This window comes from Ranitomeya imitator, chromosome 5, assembly GCF_032444005.1.
Source record: "Ranitomeya imitator isolate aRanImi1 chromosome 5, aRanImi1.pri, whole genome shotgun sequence".
NCBI classification, from domain to species: Eukaryota; Metazoa; Chordata; class Amphibia; order Anura; family Dendrobatidae; genus Ranitomeya; species Ranitomeya imitator.
The window spans coordinates 114,493,421-114,514,621 of NC_091286.1; the positions used below are offsets into that span (position 1 = coordinate 114,493,421).

The following is a 21,201-nucleotide window of genomic DNA, read 5'->3' on the forward strand; positions in this document are numbered from 1 at the left end:
TGTGAATTCAGCTTTTGGGCTCCCTCCGGTGGTTGTAGAGGGTAATGCAGTTGGGCCTGGATTGCAGGAGTGGACATGTGTTTCTACTAATTGCAGGACTGACTGGGGTATATAGCTTTGCTGGATCCTTTAGTCAGTGCCAGTTGTCCATTGTTCTTGAAGGATTCACTTCCCTGCTGGTCTCTCCAGGTTGCTGTTTTTTTCTACAAAGATAAGTCCTGGCTTTGTTTTTGCTGTCCACCTGCAGTGGACCTTATAGTTCTGTGCATTTTCATGTTTTTGTCCTGTCCAGCTTGGTCTGTGAAGGATTTTTTGCAGTCTAGCTATTTCTCTGGAGATGCAGATATACCCCCCATGTCTTTAGTCAGATGTGGTGATCGGTATTTTCTGCGGTGGATATTTTCTAGTGTTTTTATACTGACCGCATAGTACTCTGTTCTATTCTTTCTTTTTAGCTAGTATGGCCTCCTATGCTAAAATCTGATTTCATATCTGCGTATGTTTTTTCCCTCTCCTCTCACAGTCAATATTTGTGGGGGGCTATCTATCCTTTGGGGATTTTCTCTGAGGCAAGATAGGTTTCCTGTTTCTGTCTTTAGGGGTAGTTAGATCTTAGGCTGTGTCGAGGGGTCTAGGGAGTGTTAGGTACCCTCCACGGCTGCTTTTAGTTGTGCTGCTAGGTTCAGGGTTTGCGGTCAGTACAGGGACCACCTTCCCCAGAGTACGTCTCATGCTGCTCCAAGGCCACCAGATCATAACAGAAGAGAACACTCAATGCTGGTTGCCATCTTGTGTATTTTGGTCAAAATGTCAACCAACAACGCTTGTATTTTTTCTTTTTTTTGCAAGACGTAGCCAGGTCCTGTAGTGTTGGTGGGGGGGGGGGGAAATAGGGTGCCTGTCCTTGTTGGGTGCACTTGTACAGTGCTGGGCAACCCTGACAAATCCAATCATAAGGCTGTGACTCGTGATTAACGAGTATACTCATTGCTTGGGTTTCCCCAAGCATGCTTGGGTGGTCTCCGAGTATTTGTGAGTGCTCGGAGATTTAGTTTTTGTTGAAGTAGCTGCATGATTTGTGGCTGCTAGACAGCTTGAATACATGTGGGGATTCCCTGGCAACCAGGCAACCCCCACATGTACTCAGGCTGGCAAGCAGCTGTAAATTATGCAGCTGTCTCCACAAAAACGAAATCTCTGAGCAATCATAAATAATCAAAGATCACCCAAGTGTGCTCATCACTAGTCACACCCTTACGATAGGATCTGGCAGGGTTGCCCAGCACTGTACAACTGCACCCAACAAGGACAGGCACCCCATTGCCCCCCACCAACACTGCAGGGCCTGGCTACATCTTGCAAAAAAAAGAAAAAAAATGCAAGAGTTGTCGGTTGACATTTTGACCAAAATACACAAGATGGTAACCTGCATTGAGTACCCTCCTCAAACCCGAGCAACGTGTATACTAGCTCATCACTAGGCGTGACAAATAGGCTGTAAACCAGACTCTGTTCACTACACTTACCTACTTACTTACAAACCAGGGATTAAAGCTTGAGGAGGCTAATTTGCATATTCCAGGTGCCTTCTGGGAAAAGCGAAGAGTCTCCCTAAGCTAGAAGATCGTTGGGTACAGCCGGGACCAGCTGCTTGGAAAGAATCACCAATTTTTGCCTGTAGGACATTATTGCAAGAGAGCTTGGCTGAGTAGATTATACAAGAAGGAAAACACACAGCAAGTCAGCAGGATCTAGGAGCAACATGGCAGATGTGACAACCTACATGGTGAGCTGCAGCATGTGCTACATGTTCACAGATCGACCAGAAGAAGAATTAAATTTCACCTGTCAGAAGTGTAGACTAGTGGCCATTTTAGAAGAAAAGGTGCGGGGTCTGGAAGAAAGAATAGCAACTTTGAAACTCATCAAAGAGAATGAAGACTTTCTAGACAGAACAGAAGCATCTCTACTGGTCACAGAAGGTGAAAAAAGTGTCAGAGAACCTCCAAAAGCAGATGAGTGGAAGCATGTGACCAAAAGAAGCAAGAAGACCATGGAGAAATCACCAACCACACAATTGAAGAACCGATATCAAATCTTTGTAGAGGATGAAGATGGCACACCTAAGGATGAAGCAATACCAGCAAGCAAAAAAGAAAAGGGCACACAGCAACAAGTGACAGCAAAAAGTACAGCCAAGAAGCAACGAAGAGTGGTGGTGGTGAGAGACTCACTACTGAGAGGCACAGAAGCAGCCATCTGCAGACCGGACATAACTGCAAGAGAAGTATGCTGTCTTCCAGGTGCGATGATCAAGGATGTGACCGATAGGATACCAAAGCTCTTCAGCTCCAAGGACGTCCACCCATTACTTCTGATACATGTTGGCACCAATGACACGGCAAGGAAGGACCTACCGACAATCTGCAAAGACTTTGAAGAGTTGGGGAAGAAAGTAAAGGAACTGGATGCACAGGTAGTTTTTTCTTCTATTCTTCCAGTAGACGGGCATGGCACCAGGAGATGGAACAGGATCCTTGATGCAAACAACTGGCTAAGACGATGGTGCAGACAACAAGGATTCGGATTCCTGGACCACGGTGTGAATTACTTGTACGATGGACTCCTCGCCAGAGACGGACTACACCTCAACAAACCTGGGAAACACACATTCGCCAGAAGACTCGCTACACTCATCAGGAGGGCGTTAAACTAGAAGAAGAGGGGATGGGAAGAAAAACATTAGACTTGAACAAAGAAGATCCAGGAAAACATACTCAGAAGGGAGGTAAGAACATTTCTAAAACAATCCACAGCGAGGAGATTGGAACAAAACAAAATCCTCTAAACTGCATGCTCGCAAATGCCAGAAGCCTGACAAACAAGATGGAAGAACTAGAAGCAGAAATATCTACAGGTAACTTTGACATAGTGGGAATAACCGAGACATGGTTAGATGAAAGCTATGACTGGGCAGTTAACTTACAGGGTTACAGTCTGTTTAGAAAGGATCGTAAAAATCGGAGAGGAGGAGGGGTTTGTCTCTATGTAAAGTCTTGTCTAAAGTCCACTTTAAGGGAGGATATTAGCGAAGGAAATGAGGATGTCGAGTCAATATGGGTCGAAATTCATGGAGGGAAAAATGGTAACAAAATTCTCATTGGGGTCTGTTACAAACCCCCAAATATAACAGAAACCATGGAAAGTCTACTTCTAAAGCAGATAGATGAAGCTGCAACCCATAATGAGGTCCTGGTTATGGGGGACTTTAACTACCCGGATATTAACTGGGAAACAGAAACCTGTGAAACCCATAAAGGCAATAGGTTTCTGCTAATAACCAAGAAAAATTATCTTTCACAATTGGTGCAGAATCCAACCAGAGGAGCAGCACTTTTAGACCTAATACTATCTAATAGATCTGACGGAATAACAAATCTGCAGGTGGTTGGGCATCTAGGAAATAGCGACCACAATATTGTACAGTTTCACCTGTCTTTCACTAGGGGGACTTGTCAGGGAGTCACAAAAACACTGAACTTTAGGAAGGCAAAGTTTGACCAGCTTAGAGATGCCCTTAATCTGGTAGACTGGGACAATATCCTCAGAAATAAGAATACAGATAATAAATGGGAAATGTTTAAGAACATCCTAAATAGGCAGTGTAAGCGGTTTATACCTTGTGGGAATAAAAGGACTAGAAATAGGAAAAACCCAATGTGGCTAAACAAAGAAGTAAGACAGGCAATTAACAGTAAAAAGAAAGCATTTGCACTACTAAAGCAGGATGGCACCATTTAAGCTCTAAAAAACTATAGGGAGAAAAATACTTTATCTAAAAAACTAATTAAAGTTGCCAAAAAGGAAACAGAGAAGCACATTGCTAAGGAGAGTAAAACTAATCCCAAACTGTTCTTCAACTATATCAATAGTAAAAGAATAAAAACTGAAAATGTAGGCCCCTTAAAAAATAGTGAGGAAAGAATGGTTGTAGATGACGAGGAAAAAGCTAACATATTAAACACCTTCTTCTCCACGGTATTCACGGTGGAAAATGAAATGCTAGGTGAAATCCCAAGAAACAATGAAAACCCTATATTAAGGGTCACCAATCTAACCCAAGAAGAGGTGCGAAACCGGCTAAATAAGATTAAAATAGATAAATCTCCGGGTCCGGATGGCATACACCCACGAGTACTAAGAGAACTAAGTAATGTAATAGATAAGCCATTATTTCTTATTTTTAGGGACTCTATAGAGACAGGGTCTGTTCCGCAGGATTGGCGCATAGCAAATGTGGTGCCAATATTCAAAAAGGGCTCTAAAAGTGAACCTGGAAATTATAGGCCAGTAAGTCTAACCTCTATTGTTGGTAAAATATTTGAAGGGTTTCTGAGGGATGTTATTCTGGATTATCTTAATGAGAATAACTGTTTAACTCCATATCAGCATGGGTTTATGAGAAATCGCTCCTGTCAAACCAATCTAATCAGTTTTTATGAAGAGGTAAGCTATAGGCTGGACCACGGTGAGTCATTGGACGTGGTATATCTCGATTTTTCCAAAGCGTTTGATACCGTGCCGCACAAGAGGTTGGTACACAAAATGAGAATGCTTGGTCTGGGGGAAATTGTGTGTAAATGGGTTAGTAACTGGCTTAGTGATAGAAAGCAGAGGGTGGTTATAAATGGTATAGTCTCTAACTGGGTCGCTGTGACCAGTGGGGTACAGCAGGGGTCAGTATTGGGACCTGTTCTCTTCAACATATTCATTAATGATCTGGTAGAAGGTTTACACAGTAAAATATCGATATTTGCAGATGATACAAAACTATGTAAAGCAGTTAATACAAGAGAAGATAGTATTCTGCTACAGATGGATCTGGATAAGTTGGAAACTTGGGCTGAAAAGTGGCAGATGAGGTTTAACAATGATAAATGTAAGGTTATACACATGGGAAGAAGGAATCAATGTCACCATTACACACTGAATGGGAAACCACTGGGTAAATCTGACAGGGAGAAGGACTTGGGGATCCTAGTTAATGATAAACTTACCTGGAGCAGCCAGTGCCAGGCAGCAGCTGCCAAGGCAAACAGGATCATGGGGTGCATTAAAAGAGGTCTGGATACACATGATGAGAGCATTATACTGCCTCTGTACAAATCCCTAGTTAGACCGCACATGGAGTACTGTGTCCAGTTTTGGGCACCGGTGCTCAGGAAGGATATAATGGAACTAGAGAGAGTACAAAGGAGGGCAACAAAATTAATAAAGGGGATGGGAGAACTACAATACCCAGATAGATTAGCGAAATTAGGATTATTTAGTCTAGAAAAAAGACGACTGAGGGGCAATCTAATAACCATGTATAAGTATATAAGGGGACAATACAAATATCTTGCTGAGGATCTGTTTATACCAAGGAAGGTGACGGGCACAAGGGGGCATTCTTTGCGTCTGGAGGAGAGAAGGTTTTTCCACCAACATAGAAGAGGATTCTTTACTGTTAGGGCAGTGAGAATCTGGAATTGCTTGCCTGAGGAGGTGGTGATGGCGAACTCAGTCGAGGGGTTCAAGAGAGGCCTGGATGTCTTCCTGGAGCAGAACAATATTGTATCATACAATTAGGTTCTGTAGAAGGACGTAGATCTGGGGATTTATTATGATGGAATATAGGCTGAACTGGATGGACAAATGTCTTTTTTCGGCCTTACTAACTATGTTACTATGTTACTATGTTACCTGTGTGACTGGCGCCCAAGGCAAGCCTTATATGTGTGGATTTAGAAGACTAGGCCACCCCAACCCTATAATTGGCAGGCTTGTGAGTGGTTGTTTTGTACTGCATCCTGCAGGGCATTAGTATTGTAACCAGGTTTTGTGGAGTACGGCTGCTTTTTTCCTGTGATTTTAGATGAGCCCTTCTAACAAAAACCACTCAAACGTATTCCACTTTATTAGCAGATCCTTAATAAAGCTTGAAGTCTCCATGGTTACCATGACAGTAGCATTAACAGGTATTATCAGTATGAGAGTCAGAAATAACCGGATTTCCCCAGAGATGTCACCGTTTCACCACTCTATAAATAACACACCCCTCTTAATGTGATCTTTAAAGGCTATGATGCCTGGTGCTGGCCCAAGAGTATCCTACATTACCATATGAAAGTCGGGATTATGGCTTCCAATCCTCCTTTTACAATTGATAATTCAGTAAATTCTAGAGTGACTTGTTTACAGCATTGAATTACAAAACATTTACCCCTATGGGCATGAATTCATTCTCACTCAGTGCTACTATTAAAGAGTAAACAAAGGAAAGGGCTTTTACACAAAGCCTTCCATTACAAAAATGCGAAAATGGAGTCCTCAACAACTTAAATTATGTGGAAGCCTTACTAAAAGTCCATTATCAGCTCACAGTTGCCTGCACTGTGATATCTGCCATGATGCTGCAATCTAAACAGTCTGCCCAGCACCCAATGACTGAGTTTCCAAGGCTACAAGCACATGGCGCCTTCTTTGCAGAAAAAGTCGCAAATTCTACAATCAAAATTTGCATTGACTTGTGACATAATAATCTCTTGCTCTTATCTGACATTAGGAATTATACTTTCATGCTTAAAAAAGTTGTGCTGGTATAATTTGCATTAAATTTATCATTAACGTGAGACATTTGATAAATATGGCGTTGAAGTGAGTGGAGTAAAAATTTGGAGTCAATTAAGCCATTTTAGATAATGTGGGCTTCTTTAACTAAAAAACCATGGGAAACCAAAAACATTTTCATTTAAACTGCACATCGCCTGTAACAGGCTCTCTTCTAACATAAAACCCATTATAAGATGCCATGTCTACCTTATAGGGTAGGTGCACACGATCAGTAAACTCTGCGGGTTGGAATGCATCGTCCAACCCACAGCATCCAGGTGTTACAGCATAGCCCAATAAGTAATGCCCAATAGGTAATGCCCAATAGGTGATGCCCAATAAGTAATGCCCAATATGTGATGCCAATAAGTTATGCCCAATAGGTAATGCCCAATTGCCCGGAGGTATTACTTCTGTAATACTTGGGTCCGTTTTTCCCACATTTGATTACTGGATTTCAAAGAAGGAACTGTCCAAAGTTACAGTTTGTTGCAAATAGAATCCTTGAAATATAAAACATACCACATAAAATTTTCAGAATTGCAGGCGGACATGGCTTTTCTACTGTGAAAGACACTTATGTAGGGATACCTTTTAAATTGAGGGCACCACAAAGTCTCTCCCTTAAAAGAGAGCTTGTACTCGATCTGGATTGCCTTCCATAAAACAGCTATGATTTGGCTTGCAAAGGATAAATGGTAATACCGCATGCAACAGTAATGTGCTATGACGACCTTTGCAGAATAACTACAAGGCAAGAAGGGCTCTATGTTTCAATATCATTAAACATGTGCCATCCTGACTCCGAGTTAAAAAGGTTTAGCAGTAACCTTGAAACAGACTTGTCACGCGTTGCCATATTTCCCATAAATCACCTAGGATATATGAAGGGGGACTTGCTTTACGGGAAAATCCTACAGATTTTCATCTCTCTCTGCCATATTTAGCTATTCTTCCTATGCCATCAAGGCTGAATTCTCATTATCCTCCAATCACTTTTCCTGCCAGTCAATCGTCAGCACATTCCCTCTGCATAGAGAAATAGACACAATTAAATTTACTACACAAAAAGGCTAATATTACCATGCAATTAAATCTGCAATATACTCTGCCAAGCCTCATTTTTCTCATTTCCCTCACTGAACTTCAGGAAGGTGGTCTCCTAAACATGATGGCCTGAAATTGCTTCCATTTCTGTACTTAACAGGGGAAAGGAGCAGTTCCATCAAATAAATCAAACTGTCTAGGGATAACAGCAAATGCATCATCTGGTCAAGTATTTTATAGGGGCCTGATATACCTGGTCTAAAAGGAAAACATCTTAAGGATATTTATATGCAGGGTAATTGTTGTTTATCTACTACTGTATTTAAAGAGAACAGTTATCTATATGCTGGTTTTTTTTTACGTTTTATTTCACATGTTGTAGCTATCCATAAAGATCTGTCCTTCATTATCTTTAAACTCAACATATCCTGAGATGTCTATACACAAGCTAGCTATATTTTTCTCGTTGTTTTCCCTTATCTCTAGCAGCTTTGTATGTTGTTTGCTTTGTTATCATTTGATATGTAGATCAGCAGATTGCCTCAAACAATATTGGTCCATGGTCCAGGTCAGTGCTCTCTGGTCGTAGACAGGAACGGCACACATTTCCTGGCGGTCTAGATTCCTTGGAATGGCACTTGATTTGCCGTCTTGGTGTGGTATCATCTGCATGGAGTACAGGGCACAGGTGATGTTTCGCCAGCTTGGCTATAAGCCGAGCCTGGGATCCCGAAAGCACGGCCAGTGAGCACTGACCTGGACTGTGGACCGGTGTACTGCAAAGTGATCTACTCACCTATAGTAGTAAGCTGTCTGCCGTGTTCCTTTCTTTTAGCTAATCTACTGCAGCTTTCTATGATTTTTTTGTTGTTTTTGTTTCACAAGCAGTAGCTATTTACAGTGGGGAAAATAGTACTTGATACACTGCCAAATTTACAAGTTTTCCCAGCTTCAAAGAATGAAGATGTCTGTAATTATTATCGTAGGTACACTTCAACTGTGAGAGACAGAATCTTAAAAAAAAAAATCCAGAAAATCACATTGTATGATTTTTACATAATGAATTTGCATTTTATTACATGAAATAAGTATTTGATACAATAGAAAAACAGAAGTTAATATTTGGTACAAAAACCTTTGTTTGCAATTAAAGAGGTCAGACATTTCCTGTAGTTCTTGACCAACATTGCACACACTGCTTCAGGGATTATGGCTCACTCTTTCTTACAGATCTACTCCAGATCGTACAGGTTTCGGGGCTGTCGCTGGGCAACAATGAGTTTCAGCTCCATCCAAAGATTTTCAATTGGGTTCAGGTCTGGAGATTAGCTAGACCACTCCGGGACCTTGAAATGCTTCTAAGGGAGCCACTCCTTAGCTGTGTTTCAGATCATTGTCATGCTGGAAGAACCAACCACAACCCATCTTCAATGCTCTTACTGAGGGAAGGAGGTTGTTGGCCAAAATCTCACGATACATGACCCCGACCATGCTCCCTTCAATACGGTGCAGTAGTTCTGTCCCCTATGCTGAAAAACACCCCAAAGTATAATGTTTCTCCCACCATGCTTTACAGTTGGGACGGTGTTCTAGGGGTTGTAGTCATTCTTCTTTCTCCAAACATATTGACACCAAAAAGTTCTATTTTGGTCTCATCTGACCACATAACCTTCTCCCATGCCTCCCCTGGATCATCCAGATGGTCATTGGCAAACTTCAAATGGACCTGGACATGTGCTAACGTGAGCAGGGGGAAATTGCGTGCAGGATTTTAATCAATGACAGCATAGTGTGTTACTGACGGTAATATTTGAGACTGTCGTACCAGATCTCTTCAGGTCATTCACCAGGTCCTTCCGTGTAGTTCTGCACTGATTCCTGACCTTTCTCAGAATCATCCTTACACCACAAGGTGAGATCTTGCATGGAGCCCCAGTGAGAAAGATTGACAGTCATCTTGTGTTTCTACCATTTTATAATAATTGTGCCAACAGTTGTTCCCTTCTTACCAAGCTGCTTGCCTATTGTCCTGTAGCCCATCCCAGCCTTGTGCAGGTCTACAGTTTGGTGCCACCATAAATCTACTATAGCCCACCTTAATAACAAAATTCCCCTGATGAATCGGTTAAGAGAGGAAACGCGTTGGGAGCTATTTTCCTCAGATGCCAAGGAATAAATAACATGGAGACATCCCTGAGGTGGACTACTTGATGTACCATGGGCTGGGATTGGAGAGTATTGTACACACATGGGTGAGATTGTTCCGGTTTATCTAATTGTGTAACAGTTCTCACAATATAGTAAGGTTCTGGCATGTTTATGTGATTCCTTCTCTTCCTCCCTACTCTTATTGCATATTTACCCTACCTTAAAGGGAACCTGTCACCCCGAAAATCGGGGGTGAGGTAATCCCACCGGCATCAGGGGCTTATCTGCAGCATTCTATAATGCTGTAGATAAGCCCCCGATGTTACCTGAAAAAGGAGAAAAAGACGTTAGATTATACTCACCCAGGGGCGGTCCCGCTGCTGGTCTGGTCAGATGGGCGTCTCCGGTCCGCTGCGTCGCCTCCCATCTTCTTTCCATGACGTCCTCTTCTGATCTTCAGCCACGGCTCCGGCGCAGGCGTACTTTGCTCTGCCCTGTTGAGGGCAGAGGATAGTACAGCAGTGCGCAGGCGCCGGAAAGGTCAGAGGCTCGGCGCCTGCGCACTGCAGTACTTTGTCTGCCCTCAACAGGGCAGAGCAAAGTACGCCTGCGCCGGAGCCGTGGCCGAAGATCAGAAGAGGACGTCATGGAAAGAAGATAGGAGGCGCCGCAGCGGACCGGAGACGCCCATCTGACCAGACCAGCAGCGGGACCGCCCCTGGGTGAGTATAATCTAACGTCTTTTTCTCCTTTTTCAGGTAACATCGGGGGCTTATCTACAGCATTACAGAATGCTGCAGATAAGCCCCTGATGCCGGTGGGATTACCTCACCCGCGATTTTCGGGGTGACAGGTTCCCTTTAAAAGTAAGGATAGATAGATTGCTGTCATAGTGAGTGACTTATTCCTCTAAGGAGATGACAGCACATCTAAAAGGGTGGCTATCCCTTTGTTGTGTAGGGTATCAGTGTCATAGAACAGAATCTGCTTTACAGGTTGATAATCTCCACCCTGGCAGGGTAACAGACTTCGGGCACAGAGAAAGAATATCCTGTTTGAATAGGACTATTGTATGTTATGTTATGTGTCAATATAGCACTTTATGTCATTCATAATTCTTTGGGGTAATTTTAGAGTAACATTAAAAGTTATGTTTTAATAATACACCACATATTGCTATTTTTTTTAACATAATACTTATCAAACAAAAAAAAACAACATATACAGGGGCTTCTAAAAAAATTAGAATATTATCAAAAAGTTAATTTATTTCAATTCTTCAATGCAAAAAGTGAAACTCATATATATTATGTAGAGTCATTACAAACTGAGTGATCTATTTCAAGTGCTTATTTCTGTTAATCTTGATGATTATGGCTTACAGCCAATGAAAACCCAAAAGTCATCTCATTAAATTAGAATACTTTATAAAACCAGCTTGAAAAAATTATTTTAAAATCCGAAATGTTGGCCACTTGAAATGTATGTTCAATAAATGGACTCAAAACTTGGTCGGGGCTCCTTTTGCCTCAATTACTGCATCAATGCAGGGTGGCATGTAGGCGATCGGAGAGAATGTTTTAAGACATTTTATTACTTACTGCAAAGTCAAAGCTTTACATACACTAAATATCACTATGACTTTAAACAATTCTGGGCTTCCCATATGATGATGTCATGTGTTTGGAAGATTCTGACAGGGTTTTTTTTTGGCAACATGTGAGTTAATTAGAATCAGACCTGTGGATGTATTTTAATGCACACCTGTAACACACTGCTTCTTAGTGTTGCATCATGAGAAAGTCTCAAGAAATCAGCCAAGATATCAAGAAGAGAGTTGTGGACTTGCACAAGTATGGCTCATCCTTGGGTAAAATTTCAAGATACCTGAAGGTGCCTCATTCATCTGTACAAACAATTATACACAAGTACAAACAAGATGGGAATGTCCAGCCATCATACCACTCAGGAAGGAGATGAGTTCTGTGTCGCAGAGATGAACGTGCTTTGGTCCGACATGTCCATATCAACCCAAGGGCAAAAGCAAAAAATCTTGTGTAGATGATGGCGAAAGCTGGTAAGATTGTGTCAATATCCACAGTGAAACGAGTACTGTATCAACATGGGCTGAAAGACCACTCTGCCAGGAAGAAGCCATTACTCCAAAAGAAACATGAAAAAGCCAGATTAATGTTTGCAAATGCACACAGGAACAAATACCTTAATTTTTGGAGACATATCCTGTGGTCTGATTAAACTAAAATTGAACTTTTTGGGATAATGACCAACGATACGTTTGGAGCAAAAAGGAGAAGCTTGGAAGCCTAAGAAAACCATCCCAACTGTGAAACACAGGGGTCACAGCATCATGTTGTGGGGTTGTTTTGCTGCAGGAGAGACAGGTGCACTTCAAAAAATAGATGGCATCATGAGAAAAGAAGATTATGTGGCAATACTGAAGCAACAGCTCAAGACATCAGCCAGGAAGTTAGAGCTTGGGCGGAAATGGGTCTTCCAAATGGACAATGACCCGAAGCAAACTGCCAAAATGGTAACAAAGTGGCTTAAGGATAACAAAGTCAATGTTTTGGAGTGGACATGACAAAGCCCTGATCTCAATCCTATTGAAAATTTATGGGCAAAGTTGAAAAGGCAGGGGCAAGCAAGGCGACCTACAAACCTGGATGAGTTACACCAGTTTTGTCAGGAGGAATGGGCCCAAATTTTGACCAACTATTGCAAGAAGCTTGTGGAATGATATGACAATCGTTTGACCCAAGTCATTCAGTTTAAGGGCAATGGTACCAAATACTAATGAAATGTATGCAAACTTTTGACTTTGCAGTAAGGAATGAAAATTCCTTAAACATTCTCCCTCTCTTTATTCTGGCATTTGGCAAATACTAATAATTATGGTAATCCTACTGTAATTGACCTAAAACGGGAAAGGTTTATTCTGATTTCATGTCAGATACTGAGAAAAATATGCATATGTGTCTTTTTATATAGTGTATGTAAACTTCGGTTTCAACTGTAGATCGCTACAACATATCATAAAACAAAGAAAACAGGGTATGGATAGAACAACATATCAAATAAAAACAAATAAAACAACATATAGATAGCTACTACATGTATAAAAACAAAGAAAATAACAAATAGCTAGTTACTACACAAAATAAGAAAAAACTAAGAAAACAACATATGTAATTAATCACTTTTTGGGGTAATTTTCGAATAACATTAAAAGTTACGATTTAATAATACACCACTAATTGCTTGCTTTTTTGGATACAAGTGGTTTACATTAATTTCCCTACTGCTTACAAAGATATGTATTATCTATTTTGCATTAGACAACTTGATTTATTGATGTTTTAAACCCAAATAAAGACATTACATACTGCCTGTTCTTCCTAATAAAGCCATTAAGAGTCATCAGTGCTGCTGCCCAAAGCTCATTGCACACATTGCTGACCATCGTCCAAGCCAAACAACTTTCTTTGCTTTGCTCACTGAACAACCAGTAGTTTTAAGCAAGCTAAGCAAATGCCAAGTGACGCCAGTGCCAGCTTACAAGAAAACAGTGTAACTAGTTTGCTTCCTTAGCTTTCTTGCCAATCAATATAGCGCTGCTTGCTTCTGTGGTTTGGGGGTTTACAGTTACATGAAAATTGTCATCTTGAGGTGATCCAAGGTAAATGGGCGCTGCAGGCTCAATATATTATCTCTGCTATGGTACACGGAGAGGAAAGACATTCCAGCAGACAGTGTGATGTATCTTTCCGCCGTCATACAGTCTGAGTCAACGATATAAATAGCCGGTAGCAACTTGTACCATCTTCAATCACTGTTAAATGACTTTTCCAACACTTGATATCTCCCACATCTTTCAGTAAGATTTGAGGCAGTCTAAGGAGTTTAACAGCATTGCTTTTTCAGCATAATGTATAGTCATGAGAAACGTGTGCGATTAATGCTGTGCTGCCTTACTAAAGCCAATAGACTCCATCACACATGCTGTTCTGCTGCTGGTCCATTCACTTGTGTTGGGTTCTAATATTACACTCAATTGCTTACTTGTAAACTCAGAAGAGAGGGGTCCACTATACTGAAACATTACTGCTGAGAAACAAGGAATAGCGTTAAATCCTTATTCACACTGAGTAATGTAAACAAAGTAATAATCAAGGGCGGACATACCAGAGCAGTGGCACAGGGGTCCACAATGTAAGGGTCCACTTATAGCCATAAAGCTGGATGAATTGTGCCTTATGATGACCTATTGGACTGCAAAGGGGCCATATACTGTTCTTTCACAGGGGCCCTCTTCTACATCCACTTTTGGTAACAATAACAACATAAACAATCAGATCTCCACAGCATGATACTGCCTAGAGCAATGTTTCCCAATCTCCAGTCCAACAGGTCATGTTTTCTGGATTTCAAATGATGATGAATTGAGGGTGGGGGAGAGCAGTTGATAATGAACAGAGGGTGAGGTGGGAGAGACAGAGGGTGAGGTGGGAGAGACAGAGGGCTTGACATAATGAATTTTCCGCGGAGGGGGCATGCAAATATAATGAATTGGGGGACTAGGAGGTACAGAATGGGGGGGTGTTGAGGATGCAGGAGTGTGACTGGTACTGAATTGAGGGAAAGAGTAGAGGTGCTAATTAGTTTATGTATTTATATGGGGGCATAGTGGTGGAATAAAATTTATATTTGGAATGGTTGGTTGCATAATAACTAATTCTATATTTATGGTGGGGTGGGTTCACGCCTGAATTCAGCTGTGTAGTGTTGAAGTTGTGGAAAAAGTGGGGAATGTACTCTGGACGTGGTACTCTAGATAACTGTGCTGTTTTCTGCAGAGACATGTCCTGGCTGAAAGAAGTGATGACGGTCTGCGCTGTATGAAGAAGAAAAGCGAAGATCAAGGACGTCAACTACAGAATTCACTGGTAAATCAATGTGTCACCTGTACACTTACACTCTACCCTGTATCCTATGTACATGGCTCCTGTGTATAATGTCACCAGTGATTACTTTATTACCTGTACACTGACACTATATACAGAACTCCTGTGTAGTGTATAATGTAACTCGTGATCACTGATCACTGTATTACCTGTACACTGATAATACACACAGAGCTCCTGTGTATAGTATGACCAATGATCCCTGTATTACATGTACACTGTATACTATACACTGTACACTATGTACAGAGCTCCTGTGTATAATGGCACATACGGTAATATTAGTATTGTGGGTTTTTTTATTAATGATTGTAGTATTCAGTCAATAAGTTGTGGTAATATGTGGTCTGGTCATGGTGTGGCAGTATTTTTTCCTTGTATGTGGTATTATTTGGTCACTATGTGGTGGTAATATGTGGTCTGGTCATGGTGTGGTGGTAATTGTTCTTTGTATGTGGTATTATTAGTTATTTTAGGGGTTTTATCAGCAGTGGATTATAACCAGACTAGTAAACCTGTGTCATGTAGTCTTCCATACTCTTGAGCTCTGTTTAACCCCACCCCTGGCTACTGATTGGCAGCCTAAGCACAGTGTACACAGAAAGCAACCAATCGGGGGTGTGGGTGGGGCTATACAGAGCTCAGCATTAACAAGCTGCTAGATTTACAGCAGATAAAATTGTATTTTATCAAAATTGAAGCACTCATCCCAGTAAGCGACACCGCTGAAATCAAGGGTCCCTGCCACTACATTGTGCTGCTCTCAGATAGAATAGTAAAAACTTGCGAATATATATTCTTCAATAGAAAAGAAAATGTAGACATTGATATTCCTTAATTATATAAGAAATATGTGTACATGCACATACGCTCCTATGATCTTTACACATGACAGCAGCCAGGAGACAGTGGATGCAGACATGGCTGACAGTGCTAACAATGCCCCCGCACATAATCCCATGTTTTATTTTGCTTTTCCAATGTTGCTAATTTGCATCCTCTGACTGCTGATTTCAATCAGCTACTTATGCTCATTTGCCTGCCTAATCAGAGCCTTGTAATTATTGTACAACAGTGAATGAAATAAGCACAACAATTTACTGTGCTTCCAATTTACCTCAATATGCCCTCTTCAAAACCCTCGGCGGCAGCAGCTCCACATTCCTTTGGAAATGAAAGGGTGTGCCATCTCTCCTTAGACTCAGTTATATGATCATGTGTACGGTGTACTGTCTGCACAATGTCCTATTGAAGAATGCTAAAGAGTAATGAACTTGATCAATAAACATGGATTTACCTAAATGTCCTGCTAGTGAAAGCGACCAATCACAGCTTTTCTCTGCAGGTTTAGGCTTTTTGTGCACTCTGCACATCTGGGCTTTAAGATGCAGTCAGAGGTAAAATGCAGGCCAAGGGTTAAGGGCGATCAGTCATTTCACACTGCGTTATGTGTATTTATCACGTACAATAAGGAGGGGTCCTTTCTTTTGCTAGGTTGCCAATCACTTGTTCTGATAATCTGTAATACAGTATAATAATTGCTGTGTGCGCAGAAGATATACTAAGTCCGTGCACTTATATTATCCTAGGCTAGTGATTAAAATTACATACTGTATTCTTGACCATTGGCCTAGTCTAATACTCTATGTTAAGTTGCATAATTATAGTATTGTTACTAAAGGGTTTGTCTTGTAATATGGCAGGATTTATTCTCATTATGTGTATTTTCTTCCTTGCAGCTGCTTTCTGCATTGCTTTAATCCCTAGGTGGAGGGCGGATTACTATTGCCCATTCATTAAATTTTGGGCACATGCACATGGTGAGGATGCTACTCACTTAATCCTGTAGGAGTGGAATACACTGTGTGCAGAATTATTAGACAAGTTGTATTTTGATCACATGATACTTTTTATACATGTTGTCCTACTCCAAGCTACTCAGGCTTGAGAGCCAACTACCAATTAAGTAAATCAGGTGATGTGCATCTCTAATGAGTAGGGGTGTTGTCTAGTGACATCAAAACCCTATATAAGGTGTGCTTAATTATTAGGCAAATTCCTTTCTTTTGGTAAAATGGGTCAGAAGAGAGATTTGACGGGCTCTGAAAATTCCAAAATTGTGTGATGTCTTGCAGAGGGATGCAGCAGTCTTGAAATTGCCAAACTTTTGAAGCGTGATCACCGAACAATCAAGCGTTTCATGGCAAATAGCCAACAGGGTCGCAAGAAGAGTGTTGGGCAAAAAAGGAGCAAAATAACTGCGCATGAGTTGAGGAAAATCAAGCGTGAAGCTGCCAAGATGCCATTTGCCACCAGTTTTGCCATATTTCAGAGCTGCAACATTACTGGAGTAACAAAAAGTACAAGGTGTATGATACTCAGGGACATGGCCATGGTAAGGAAGGCTGAAAAACGACCACCTTTGGACAAGAAACATAAGATAAAACGTCAAGACTGGGCCAAGAAATATCTTATGACTGACTTTTCAAAGGTTTTATGGACTGATGAAATGAGAGTGACTCTTGATGGGCCAGAGGCTGGATCTGTAAAGGGCAGAGAGCTCCACTCTGACTCAGACGCCAGCAAGGTGGAGGTGGGGTACTGGTATGGGCTGGTATCATCAAAGATGACTATATCGGTCACTAATTTTTTTGGGTTTTGGATGTCAGAAATGTTTATTTCTAAATTTTGTGCAGTTATATTGGTTTACCTGGTGAAAATAAACAAGTGAGATGGGAATATATTTGGTTTTTATAAAGTTGCCTAATAATTCCGCACAGTAGTAGTTACCTGTACAAACAGATATCCTCATAAGATAGCCAAATAAAAAAAAAAAAAACACTCCAACTTCCCAAAATATTAAGCTTTGATATTTGAGTGTTTTGGGTTGATTGATAATACAGTTGTTGGTCAATAATAAAAATAATCCTCTAAAATACAACTTGCTTAATAATTCTGCCCACAGTGTAGATGGATCTTCCATTTACTATGTCAACATTGACTGTGGCCAAGAAATGCTGTGACAGCTCAGCCGCCCTATGGGATCTGAAATGTGCTGGACTGTGGGTTAAGTTAGTGACATTCTAGTCATCCAATCTTTTGACTGACGGCCCTGCTGCTCCATCTAGACTAGTCTGCAGGCGTTTCCCCAGGAGCCTCCCATCCTTAATCATTTGCAAGGTATTTAGCTGGCTAGATATTAGTAGTCAGTGTCAGCTGTAGCTTAGCTTAACTTAGGTATGTTTTCTTAGCCCTGTGTTTCTTTCCTCGGAGCTTGTTGCCAGATTTATGATTTGTCGTGCATATTCTTGTAGATTAGCCCTCTCTGACCCTGGAATTGGCCTCTGACTATTCATTTTATTTACTCACTTGTCTTGACTTACCCTTCTGGATTATGACCCTGAACTGCTACCTGACCATGCCTTTCTTTTACTCCTCTGTACTATGAGCATCCTGGCATCTTACCTCGGACCTCCTGACTACCCTATCTCATGGTTTGTTTGCGAGTAGTGACTCAGCATAACAATTTGGCTAAAACGTTTTTCATGATATCTCCTCCTATTACACATAAGTTACTACTCCCAATACCGGAAAACTGAGACCTAAATCTTTTCTGATTCAGCTAATATCCCAGTGCTCAGAATACAGCCAGATATCAATTCTTCCCTCTTCTCACCACTGATCCTACTGTTCTCAATTAATGCTGATCAATACAATATATACCGTATGTGCCTCTTAACAATTTCATTCACAAAGCGCAAAGTGCAGAAATATTATGTCAGACAGCTGGGAGAGAGGACATCTCCATCATGGCTCAGAAGCAAATCCTTCACAGCTGTGCCATTTTCTTAGGTGGGCAGAAATCCACCATCAGTTGAGGACCTTGGACATCATTAGCACAGTCTTCCGCATGCCATCTAGGAGACAGCTGGAAGCAGGGCTACTTCTCTGAGAGGAGGTATTGGACCCCTGGCGTACAGAGTCCCTGCACGACTATGATCTGTAACATGGATTAAAGGAGATGTTCACATATGAATGTTTTGTCCACAATCGTCCAGCATGATATAAAATAATGTCCTACTGATCCCCACTGCTCCTGTCCTAATTCTCCCCAGATTTGGCAGGTCTCTTGTAAATTCTGATATGACCATACAGACATGTGACCATTGCAGCCAACCAGTCAATTTGTTGGTCACTAGTGTGACCGGTCAATGATCACATGCCCATAATGTCAAGGAACATGGGCAAAGATAGAAGAGGAGCGGTTGGGATTGGTAGTATCCTTTATTTTTTATTGTACACCAAGCTGGAGGATTTGGAAACAAAATTTTAACAGGTATACAAACCTTTTAAAGAGAACCTGACACCTGATATATGCTGCCCAATCTATGGGCAGCACGCAACAGTCACTGGCTGTATAATTCCAGCCAGGTATGTCTGACTCTGAAACACCAGGGACCAAGACCTCGCTTACAAAATAGTTGGACAGGCGGGTCCCCCAGCCCGTTGCCTTGGATTGAAAGGTCTCTGCCTACATGCGCATATAGGCATGCCCACGGATTGTGCACGCTGCGCTAGGGTTGTGCATTCTGCCCTTGGATTGTGAATTCTGCCAACAGATTGGGCAGCATGTTTCAGGTAACAGCAGGGCCCGGACGAGGGGAGGGGGGGTAGGCCACCTCACACAGGAGGACAGGGCGCGAAACGAATTGAAGAATATTACAAAAAAATCCTTCCTTCTCTGACTGATGGAAGCGCTTAAGAAATTAGTGCTTTTATCAGTATGAGGAGAGCGATGCTCACAGTTACAGGGGGACAGAGAGCAGTGAGTGCGGCTGACATAACTCACTGCACCTCCGTCATGTTTCTCCAGGTGCGACCATGGTGGGTCCTGAGCAGACATCCCCTCCACCTTATACTCTGCGATCATGATCTCAGATAAGCTGCATCCACAGCAAGGAGAGAAAACATAATAGTAATGGAGAAAGGGTGATAAGGGGTAGAAGAGGGAGGGAATCCACACCAGGAGGGAACATGAGTGCGAAGAGGGGAGGTGGGGGAATCACCCAATAGACTTTAGTACCCTAAAAACGTAACCTTTAATTGAACTTGATATAAAAAAAAAACAAAGTGCGCTGGGAAGCAACTTACGGTAACTAATCTGCCTACGGCACCAAAATACGTTGTCACGGCCCTAGGTGTCAGGTTCACTTTCAGAAAATATATATTGTAGTTACTAAATTTGCTGGAAATATAGAGATTAAAGATCCTGTAAAATGAATGTAATCATATGCTACAATAGTAGTTTCTATGTATAAACAAGGTTAAGTAAACACAGAAAGAAAAAGTTATCATTGTAAGGTGGATCTAATACACAGAAGAAACAAATGGTCAGACACTGGTTCTATAGGTCTTATGTGAAATATGAGATAAGACAGAGTGCAGGAGGCGTACCTTCACACACTGGGCAGCATTCTCCGGGCACTTTCACGGGTTTCAGACAGCTCTGACCACATGCTGTAGCAACGCAATGTGGCTCGCCGTTAATGCACTGGCAGAACGTACAGTCGTCTTCCCTCCAGCGATCACCATGGCTTCTTATCTGTCCATTAGCGTAACAACCAGCAGGATCATGGACTGGGTACACGGGATCTGCAGGGAAAACAAACAGTGTTGTATGATATTAATAGTAGTAGGAATTCTACTGCAAAATATAGAAAGAGAAAACAAGCATTAAAGAACTTCCCAACACCATTTTCATATTCTTTGTACGCTATGAGCCCACAGATTTACATTCGGGTTTTCAGCCTCTTTAACCCCTTAAGCCCCGAGGGTGGTTTGCACGTTAATGACCGGGCCAATTTTTACAATTCTGACCACTGTCCCTTTATGAGGTTATAACTCTGGAACGCTTCAACGGATCTTGGCGATTCTGACATTGTTTTCTCGTGACATATTGTACTTCATTTTAGTAGTAACATTTATTCGATATAACTTGCGTTTATTTGTGAAAAAAACGGAAATTTGGCGAAAATTTTGAAAATTTCGCAATTTTCCAACTTTAAATTTTTATGCCCTTAAATCACAGAGATATGTCACGCAAAATACTTAATAAGTAACATTTCCCACATGTCTCCTTTACATCAGCACAATTTTGGAACCAAAATTTTTTTTTGTTAGGGAGTTATAAGGGTTCAAAGTTGACCAGCAATTTCTCATTTTTACAACACCATTTTTTTTTAGGGACCACATCTCATTTGATGTCATTTTGAGGGGTCTATATGATAGAAAATACCCAAGTGTGACACCATTCTAAAAACTGCACCCCTCAAGGTGCTCAAAACCACATTCAAGAAGTTTATTAACCCTT

At 41.4% G+C, this 21,201-nt stretch overlaps 1 protein-coding gene across 1 annotated transcript in view; it reads right to left on the reverse strand.

Annotated features, from left to right (window-relative positions):
* CRIM1 (cysteine rich transmembrane BMP regulator 1) overlaps window positions 1-21,201 on the reverse strand; it is a 973,879-nt gene that overhangs the window by 306,437 nt on the left and 646,241 nt on the right. Inside the window, exon 7 of the mRNA XM_069769103.1 lies at window positions 20,286-20,483. Within this exon, the coding sequence (XP_069625204.1) occupies window positions 20,286-20,483 (198 nt within the window). The remainder of the gene's footprint in view (window positions 1-20,285; window positions 20,484-21,201) is intronic.